Source organism: Monopterus albus, unplaced genomic scaffold, assembly GCF_001952655.1.
Source record: "Monopterus albus unplaced genomic scaffold, M_albus_1.0 scaffold94.1, whole genome shotgun sequence".
Taxonomy (NCBI): Eukaryota; Metazoa; Chordata; class Actinopteri; order Synbranchiformes; family Synbranchidae; genus Monopterus; species Monopterus albus.
Genome location: NW_018127974.1, coordinates 3276879 through 3287358, shown reverse-complemented (window position 1 = coordinate 3287358; position 10480 = coordinate 3276879). Strand labels below are relative to the sequence as shown.

Sequence of the window (10480 nt, the reverse complement as noted above, 5' to 3'; positions counted from 1 at the left end):
CAGCCTCTTTGTTGGCAGCTTTCTGGAGGTGATGGAGGTGCTGGGACAGTCTGGGCAGCTTCAGGCGCAGCAGGTCTCTGAAGACCGCCATGTCCACTGACAGAAACAGACAGAGTAAAAGGTTAAGTTGGTTGACAGTTAAACAAAATAATCAATCAAGTCACAAGCTGTAGTTACTGTAGATGTTTGGTTATGTCATTTTAATTACCACTCCATGTCCCAAGGCCTGACACATTCCAGACCTCAGCTAGAATCCTATACTGTTGGCACTATCTATGAATCTGCTAATCACTATTTCCCAGAAGAAGTTTTTAGTTTTGTTTTGCACAGTCAACAGTCCAAACTGTCACAGAAGACTAAAAAACTCAGCATGTAATCATATTTTTGAAGCTGGAACCAGAAAATGTTTGGCCTGAAAACTTTTGCAGACTTTAAATTAAGAGCGACTGAGTCTCAGAAGGTAGAGCAGGTCGTCTCCTGACCGGAACGTTGGGGGTTCGATTCCTGGCTTCTCCAGTCCACATGTCCCTGAGCAAGACACTGAACCTCTAGTTTCTTCTTGTGATATCGCAGCTGTGTGCGCTTGAAAGTGTGAAAAAAGCACTTTGAGTGTGCTGCAAGGCACAGAAACGTGCTCTTCAAGTATAAGACAATTTACACGCCTCAGTACCCCAATACAAGAAAGTATCTGCAATGATGAGACAAATTCTGTACTTTTATGACTTTTATTTAGAAAGTATAAAGTAGGGATGGGACACTATATCAAAATTTGATATATGGTGATAAAAAAATCACAATATGTATCATTTTGTCTGCTGATACACATCGTGTGGTCTCCATCCACCAACCTAGCAGAACATAAGGCAATATATTTGGTTGTTCTTTAAATAATCAAACTGGTGCTAGAAAAGCAGGAAAAAAGAGAGGAATAAAGTACAAGTATTACGGAGCTAGTCAAGCATCGTCATTGAATTTTTAACGATTGAACTGAATCGTACACACCATATCGTGCATCAAATTTTATCGAGAAAAAGCCAGATCACCCCCTACCTAGTACAAAGTAAATAAATACAATTATGTACATTTTTTCACGATGTTGAGTGTCACTGTGTTTACCTGACAATGCTCGAAGGTTGTTTGCAAAATAACTCTCTGGCAGCACTTTGTCAATCAAGTAGATCATCACCTGAACACAACAGAGCAGAAATAGACAGTGAAGCATAAAGCAACACAGAAACTCCATCAGTCCCAACAAATGCATGCGCATGATATAAAAAGAATATATACCATAAAACTCCCCTTTATTCATTCACTATACTGTATGCTTTATGTTGAACATATTCTACACATCTTAATTACTGTTGCTTGACTATTATTTCTGCATGTGTATACCTTAAGTGCATCGCTCTCATTCCCCTCTGTAACTTCCAGAATGAGAGCTGCCAGGACGTTGAATCCTTGGCAGTAGCCCACAGTTTTATTCCAGCGGGCGTAGGCGAGCAGCACCCTCTTCAGCACCACCCTATCCTGCTCCCCCTCTTGGCCACAGTAAGAACTGCAGCCTGTCCTGTGTAGGTCCTGGGGAAGAGGATGTGCAGTATGGATTATTTCTTTGACAATTACTGGGTAAATGTATAATCATCTGGTGCATTTAGGACAGAGAGGAGATGGAAAGACAAACAGAGCAGCAAATGACTGGACCTGGCCCTGCCAATGGAAACTGTCATTACTCTGTTGAATCTCTGAGTCACTGAGACATGATAAAGGCCTCAGTGTCTCCATGGTGCAGTCATTCGGTGCTCTGACCAGCAAGCAACCTTCACCGGACTCTTCACAGGCATCACATTTCAAAGGATATATCACTAAGATGTGTTTTTTATATACCAGAAGGACAAAATCAAAGGTGGGTATTGATTTGAAAAGATTGTTTTGTGGCCATCTTTGATGGAAGTTGTCATTACTGTGCACTTCCTCAAGATCATTTGCCAGTAAAATAGAGTTTACTGTATGTCTACTGTCATGATCGCAAATCCTGTATTTTAGTACCATCTAACACTAAATAAGTCATTGGTTTTTAGACTGTCTATGTCTTCTGGTTCAAAATAGCCTTAACTCAAGGCACATTTCATGGCTTTTCTGGAGCTTTCATATCAACCTTAAAATACTCATTAATTTCCTTAGTTGTTCAGTCATATTTACTGGTGAAGACTGTGGGAAGTGGTTGAAAATTCAGATAAAAGCTGGATCAAAATTAAGAATTTATCTGTTTAATTCACCAAGGAGGCTTCAATTATGTCATCCAACAGCACTTTCTCTGAAAAAGCAATTCATCTCTGGTGAAAGATGTTACAAAAGAAACTGCATTCATAATGCACCTCAAAGAATACATGTCTGTGAAAACATTAAACTGGTTTGAATGCTAAACTCTGATCAGATTCAAGACCGGTGTGCCTGAATATTTTATCATTAACCAGCTGCTGATGTCCTAATTACCGTTTCAGATGTTTATACATGCATGAGATACTGGCTATCAGCAGTGGCAAGCAGGAGCATTCTAAACAGCTAATAATGTAATGTAACGTAATAATCTATTTTGGTGACCATGAGCAGCCGCTACGCTACAACTTCATTCATACATATTCTGTCTCTGTCTACGTATTTTAATCTACATGCTGTGAGTCAGGACAAATTCTCCCTCTCCCCTGTGCATACACATGTCGAATCCCCACCCCCAACACAATACTACAGTCTGGTTACCTTCACGATCTGGATGCCGAGGGAATCGTCGTCTGGGTTGCTCCGCTCGTTAAACGCAAAACGAAGTGTTTTCTCCCAGTCGATAGAGATACTATGGAGGTACTGGTCTGCTATTGTTAGCCAAACCTGAACAAAGACAACAGCAGCAGATGTACAACGAACTACAGGATGCTACAAATCACCTATGAGTTTCCTTTGCTGTCCACACTGAGTCGTGTGATCAAATATTTAAACTGTACTGTTTTTGCTTCCAAAACATTCTCAGGTTTCTCTTTTCTCCTGCTCTTCTGCGAGAGGTAGTTTGTTCACAATGACTCATTTTGTTTTGGCTCATGAAGTACAACAACAACAGCTTAAACAAAGCCATACTGTATGTTGTACACAGGTAAAGCTGCATACCCTCTTCCTCCATTCCTTTGGTATCCCGGTAGGAAGTCTTGCCACTGCTTTAAGAGCATCGTACCACTTTAGAGAAGAAAACACAAAGCATTTTATTTATACAAGCAGAAAAGCAAGACTCTTTCAGCTCTGGAACATGTTGAATCTTAAACTACACTGATGGGTATAGCTCACCTGCTGGAAGCCATTCTTTCCCAGTGATGGTTCAATGGTAAACTTCAGCCTTGTGTCAACTCCTACAAACAGAGAGACTCGGGTTGAGCAATCCTGAATTACATCTAGGTGACCATAACTTTAGACAACCCCCCAAAGTTTTCAAATGTTTCTGCTGCTACCGTTGTGAATTCATATCTGAGAGTTGCCTGCCAGTTTACAGAGAAATACATCAAAACATGAGGAGCTTCATTATGAAGCAAGACCGTGATCCAAAACAACTCAGCAAAGGACTTCAAAGATAAACAGGTTTTAGACTGGCCAAACCAATCACCAGACCTCAACCCAACTGAACATGCATTTCACCTGCTGAAGGGGAGAGTGAATGACAGACCCCCCCACCCCAAACGAAAATAAATAAACAAACAAACAACAACTACTGACAGAAGCTGCAGAAAAACTATATCAAAAGAAGTATTTGCTGATGTCAGTGAGTCGCTGGACTGATGCAATCAAATACTGTTTTACTTTTTTTTTTAAACCCAAATGTCTTCAAGTGTGTAGCAAACAAATGAATTGTCCTTTTGAAGGGGATTGCAGCTTAATTAGGTCATAAGGTAACAGTGAAAATATGACATTTTAAGTGTGAACATAGAGCATATTGTCACTCGGTGTTAGAAAAGCAACTAGCCACAGAAGCTACATAAAGGGAACATTAATGAGGCAGGAGAATGGTTAAAAATCTGTACATTATAATTTCACCTTGCAGCTTTGGTTGATCAATTATGGATGCAAACAGAAGACAACCTACATAACTAGATACTTCTTTTTATACTGATGCTAAACATAATACAGTAACAACTGTGTGTAAACTGACTTTAGGTGATTATCTACTGTATTATCTAAACCTGAAAAAAAAAAAAAAAATCAGAACACCAGAGCTTTTGACCTGCATATTGCACATAGGCTCCTAAGAGAAATGTATGTTTAAAATGATATCGCGAGACTTAAAGCCTCAGTTTGGTGATTTGGACGCGCTGATACATCGAAGAGTCGCTGTCCATTTTCTCCTGGTGCTGAATCCGCGTTTTAATCTCCGCTGCAATCTATTTACACGTACACACAAAGTTGATTAGAGAATATTTAGAGGGGTAAGCTAAGCCCCGTTAAGGCCAAACGGAAATTAAAACTTGGTCTGAAGTTAAGGGGAGAGGTCCTGCTTCGGCTCTGGGCCAATCTGCTCCGACTGCGGCCATTTCTCTTCCTGCCTTCATCCAGCCAAGCCTCTGGACGAGTGGCAGCTCTCACACGACAGAAACACGCAGAGTACCGTTTTCTCCCCAGTAAAGGTCCCTAACAAAGACAAATAGGTGTTTAACCTGGGTGGTCCGCCTCTGTCTGCTCGCCCTGCGCCATTCTGGACGAACGCCGCGTTATTCTGCCCCTTGCGCTCGGAGCTGTGGAAGAGGATTAACGCGGAAAGTCCTCCTACTGCCCTGTCACAAATTAGTCCAACACCACCGGCACAAAACATGTTCTTAGCCAAGCAGCGGGGTCCGGGGCCTACAGTGGATAGTTTAATTCCTCTACAGTTCAATTTAACTGAAATCTAACCGGTTACAAGATGTATAGACAGCGGAAGGAAGAGAGAGAAAAGGAGTGAAGGAACGACTGAAAAGGATTGGGGGGGGGGCAAGCAAGAAAGGACTGATGAAGGGTGAAGAAAGTGAAGGCACATTTCAACACAAAACAATATACTCCCAGAAAGCCCCGATTTATTAAACCCTCAGTTTATCCATCCAAACGAGGTGACAGCTTTCATTAAGACGTTATTAATATTTCAGCTGTGACCTTTGGAAAGTCTACACACAGCTTACCACACACTATAAATATCGATGTGGATGAATAATTGGTGACAGTGTTTTATCAGAACGTCGCAGCAACAAAGTAAGTGTCCAAAGGTCAAGCATCAGTTAACTTGTCAGCTGTCAGGATTTTCATAGCTCCTTTCTTTTCCACTTTTATTTATCTAAAACATTTTGTAACTGCAAATATCTATGCACTCTGTGTCAGGTAAAAAAGCTTGTTATATAACTACACATATTCAAAAAAAACATAAAAGGGGTAAAAACCGTGCACATTCATTTTACATCCAGGCAGCACTGGGTGTCTGTCTGCAGCCTCCAACACCTGGGATCATTTCTTTAAACTGTCAATCATTCCAGCAAACGCACCGACTGCACTGAGGCATCTGGGTGTTTCTGCTGAAGTGCATGAGGGGTGCGCATGCGCATGCGCCAGCGTCGAAGGAGAAGTTTAGTGATGAGTGACTTCTCCTCAGTTTGGTCCGTGTGATACGTTGTTAGATGTGTGAAACCAAACCTGCAGCTCATCAACACCCTGAATGCTCCAGGTTCATCATCTGAGTCTGAACCAACTAGAGTCAGGTTGAAGGAAAACGAGCTCATCTGACACCTGAAGAGTGTCAGATAGGATACCTTCATATATAAAAACGTGTTTTAAAAAGTTTCTTTTTTATCAACTGACTACTGCAACAGCAGATTAAAAGTATAAATAATTGGTTTGGGCTGATCCAGATGTCTGTGGATACATACGTAGTGATGATAACCTCATTGTAATTCTAACAATGTAATCTTGCTTTAGGCACCTAAACCTGTAGCATAAAACAGCCTAAGAAAGTAAATAAAAGCAGGCCTGTTATATAAAGGAAACAATGAGTCCTGCAGTCACAGGATGTGCAAACGTCTCTATACAAACATGGGTTTATTTATAATGCATCATATTTCCTGTAGCAGCGCCTGGGCACTCATCCCGGTAGGTAGCCTCCTCCTTTGATTTCTGTTTTAGACCAGATGGTAAACTGAGGCTGTGCCTTTGCTTATAGAGCCATTCGCGCAGTGCGTGCGTGCGTGAGTGTGCTGGCGGGTCACCTGGCTCTAAGGTGCAGAGCAGCCGGGGCGCGCTCCTGGAGATCCCGTTGCGCTTCTTCAGGACGTTGCTGATGATGTTACCGACCCCTCCCGATGCCTGCTGCCTCTGCTTCGCGCCCGTCCGCGGCCTCCTGCCGGCGGCGAGGGACCGATTCTGCCTCATCGGGAATCAAACCGTTCAGTCACCTCATCGTTTTGTCCCGCTTTCGAAATCCTTGTCTACGTCTCCCTTGGAGTTGGCAAATCCGGCCAGAGATGCAGCTGTCCCTCCAACACGTTAAACGGCCAATCTATTAAACTGACTGAGGCTGTTTCCAGTCTCTTCCGGTAACGGGAACGACAGAGCTTCTGCTCATCGTTCAGCGGTACACTGACGTGCAGGAAGCCGTGTTCAAATGTCTCCGATAGCTGCATAAAATAGGATTTCAAGTTCAAAAATAGCCGATCAGCTGAAGAGGAAATAACGGTTTGTGCTGTTTTTTTGTCTGCAGTGCTGCTGATGCTGCGCACCTCCACATCCTCCTCGGTTTGGCGTCACCAGGAGGAGGTACAAGGATGGAGGGACACGTGGGGAGGAGACTGAAAGGATGAGGTCATGATGGAGTGGAGGAGAGGAGAGAGAGAGAGAGAACAGGGCTGGACTTTGTAGTTATGGCCTAACAGCTGTAATCACCACCTGTTCATACATAAGTGGAGCAAGCAAATGTTTGTCATCTTTGGCTGGATGTTTATTCAGTCATCACAATTCTCTTCAATTTATCAATAGTTTGTCCAATTGCTTCAGCTAAAATATGGCCAAACAGGTCTAAATCAATGGTCACTTGTTAGTTTTCCTGATTATTTACAGGAGGAAAGTAGAACCTGTATATTAGTAACGTCAGGCCGTAATTGTGTGGAGAACCTTTTCAGTAAGACAACATGTTGATCTTCTCTTCCACGCTGTATTAGTGACTTGCAGTGCAGTCACACAAACACGGTCACTCACTCAAACCAGAAATCTTTGCTTCGCTCTCAGACCCAGGCTACAATATTCACCAGACACAGGTCTACAATCGACTGCAGACCTAAAAATGAACCAACACTGATTCTGCACAAACAACTTGGCAAAACATTTGCAATGTAAATCGATGGTGCACGACATTATGATTCAGTCATTCAGAGGCAGTAAGTGTTTCCTGAGTACAAAAGACACCAGTGAATCAATAAACACAAACAGCCTTTATCTTAACAATAAAAGAAGGCCTTGATGATAATGTTCCATAGTAGTATTATGATACATGACCTTGTCTCTATTTGTATTTGATGACGGCTCTAAAACTGTCATTTGTTCCACCATTTATTTTAACAGACAAGGTCTAAATTATGGCCCTTTTAATAAAAAAAAATGTAATTGCTAAATTTAACATTCAACTTATGTTTTGAGTAAATACTCCAGTACTTCTATATAAGCATGACTGCACATGGGTTAATTGTGTTCACTGCACAGAACAATAATACTGTAATGTTAAAATTCTGCTCATTTCTTTCAGCTAATCAGGGACAGTTACATAATAATAAACAGATTTTTTTTTTTTGATGTGAAAATGTTGATGTCACTCAGCCGTAGCCAATAACACAAATACTGGCTCATCATAATCACTGATGAGTTTGTACATCACCAGCCACATGGACACAGATATACAGTGGGTACGGAAAGTATTCAGACCCCCTTAAATGTTTCACTCTTTGTTATATTGCAGCCATATGCTAAAATCATTTAAGTTTATTTTTTTCCTCATTAATGTACACACAGCACCCCATATTGACAGAAAAACAGAATTTTTGACATTTTTGCAGATTTATTAAAAAAGAAAAACTGAAATATCACATGGTCATAAGTATTCAGATCCTTTGCTGTGACACTCATATATTTAACTTAGGTGCTGTCCATTTCGTCTGATCGTCTCTGAGATGGTTCTACACCTTCATTTGAGTCCAGCTGTGTTTGATTATAGTGATTGGACGTGATTAGGAAAGCCACACACCTGTCTATATAAGACCCTACAGCTCACAGTGCATGTCAGAGCAAATGAGAATCATGAGGTCAAAGGAACTGCCTGAAGAGCTCAGAGACAGAATTGTGGCAAGGCACGGATCTGGCCAAGGTTACAAAAAAAATTTCTGCTGCACTTGATGACTGTGGCTGAGCTCCAGAGATGCAGTCGGGAGATGGGAGAAAGTTGTAGAAAGTCAACCCTCACTGCAGCCCTCCACCAGTCGGGGGCTTTATGGCAGAGTGGCCCGACGGAAGCCTCTCCTCAGTGCAAGACACATGAAAGCCCGCATGGAGTTTGCTAAAAAACACCTGAAGGACTCCAAGATGGTGAGAAATAAGATTCTCTGGTCTGATGAGACCAAGATAGAACTTTTTGGTTTTAATTCTAAGCGGTATGTGTGGACATATCTAGGCACTGCTCATCACCTGTCCAATACAGTCCCAACAGTGAAGCATGGTGGTGGCAGCATCATGCTATGGGGGTGCTGCAGGGACAGGACGACTGGTTGCAATGGAGGGAAGGATGAATGCGGCCAAGTACAGGGATATCCTGGACGAAAACCTTCTCCAGAGTGCTCAGGACCTCAGACTGGGCTGAAGGTTCACCTTCCAACAAGACAATGACCCTAAGCACACAGCTAAAATAACGAAGGAGTGGCTTCACAACAACTCCGTGACTGTTCTTGAATGGCCCAGCCAGAGCCCTGACTTAAACCCCATTGAGCATCTCTGGAGAGACCTGAAAATGGCTGTCCACCAACGTTTACCATCCAACCTGACAGCACTGGAGAGGATCTGCAAGGAGGAATGGCAGAGGATCCCCAAATGCAGGTGTGAAAACTTGTTGCATCATTCCCAAAAAGACTCATGGCTGTATTAGCTCAAAAGGGTGCTTCTACTAAATACTGAGCAAAGGGTCTGAATACTTATGACCATGTGATATTTCAGTTTTTCTTTTTTAATAAATCTGCAAAAATGTCAAAAATTCTGTGTTTTTCTGTCAATATGGGGTGCTGTGTGTACATTAATGAGGAAAAAAATGAACTTAAATGATTTTAGCATATGGCCGCAATATAACAAAGAGTGAAAAATTTAAGGGGGTCTGAATACTTTCCGTACCCACTGTAACAGGGGCAGGCAGTTTAGACGGTGTAGTTTTCAGCACAGCACTGCAGTCACGCTCACAGCTGAGTAACTGTGTGAAACACTTGCTCATAAACTCACAAAAGCCTCATAACATTAGAACAGCAGTGAAAACCCCACGTATCATTTGATACTCTACCTCAGTGTGAACCTTCACGCTGCATGTGACAGAAAACAACAGTTAAGAGTCAAAGTAAAATAACAAAATTCATTCCTTTGATTTTGTTTAACTTTGCTGAATTATTTTTCTTGCTCCTTCATATCTGGAAAGACCAGAAAATGACAAAATGAAAGCACGTGCAGTGAGACGCTCCCCTGTTCTTTCATTATGAGAGCAAAAAGATGTATTTCAGGAGACGTCAGCTCATAAAATCCTAACAAAGTTTCTGCTAAAGTTAAATGATTTAAATACATTGGCATTATGAATTTAGTCCTGTTGCTCTCCTTCCAAACTCCAATTAAGCTCCTTATTAGTATAGCCAGGATATTGAATTTATAAAATGAGATTCCCTGGAAAAACTACCTTACAGTCTATGTGATCACCAACATCTCTTACATGACAAAACATTCACTTGAAATGTTTCTGAAGCAGATATGAAGTAGCAGAGCAGAGAGACTGGGATACAAAAATGAACAAACTATTTGCCCAGACTCTTGGGCTTTGGCGAGAAGTCACAGTCTATTATGTAAATCAGAGAGAGTAATTTTCATACTACATGTGATATGACTACTAGGACCAATTCCTACATTATGTACAACCTCTAAGTGCGTGTAAACTCCTGAAGGTCAACACACACAGCTTTTCCTTTTATTTGGTATCAAAGCAGAGGTCTTACTTCGTTTCTGGGAGACGGCCTGAAGGCACGCTGTGATGATGTCGTAGTTCTTCTGCAGTTTGTGGCAAAGTCGGTCTCGTCTCTTCAGCTGGCGAATCAGCTTGGCCGACTGCAGGCCCGTACGATACTTGACCTCCTGGATGATTGAACGCAGCTCTTCGGGTGCTGAGAAAGCCAACAGAAACAACAAAGTCTAATCTGGGCTT

The 10480-nt window shown here is 41.9% G+C and overlaps 1 protein-coding gene across 1 annotated transcript in view; it reads right to left on the bottom strand.

Annotated features, from left to right (window-relative positions):
- Window positions 1–3: 3 nt before the first annotated feature.
- The window catches only part of tbc1d30 (TBC1 domain family, member 30), a gene marked incomplete at its 3' end in the record, with an annotated part of 12967 nt that continues 2490 nt past the window's right edge, over window positions 4–10480 (bottom strand). The window contains exons 2-8 of the mRNA XM_020608583.1: window positions 10275–10439; window positions 3331–3392; window positions 3157–3222; window positions 2758–2883; window positions 1393–1578; window positions 1117–1186; window positions 4–96 (exon numbers count right to left, since the gene is read on the bottom strand). Of these exons, the coding sequence (XP_020464239.1) occupies window positions 4–96; window positions 1117–1186; window positions 1393–1578; window positions 2758–2883; window positions 3157–3222; window positions 3331–3392; window positions 10275–10439 (768 nt within the window). The remainder of the gene's footprint in view (window positions 97–1116; window positions 1187–1392; window positions 1579–2757; window positions 2884–3156; window positions 3223–3330; window positions 3393–10274; window positions 10440–10480) is intronic.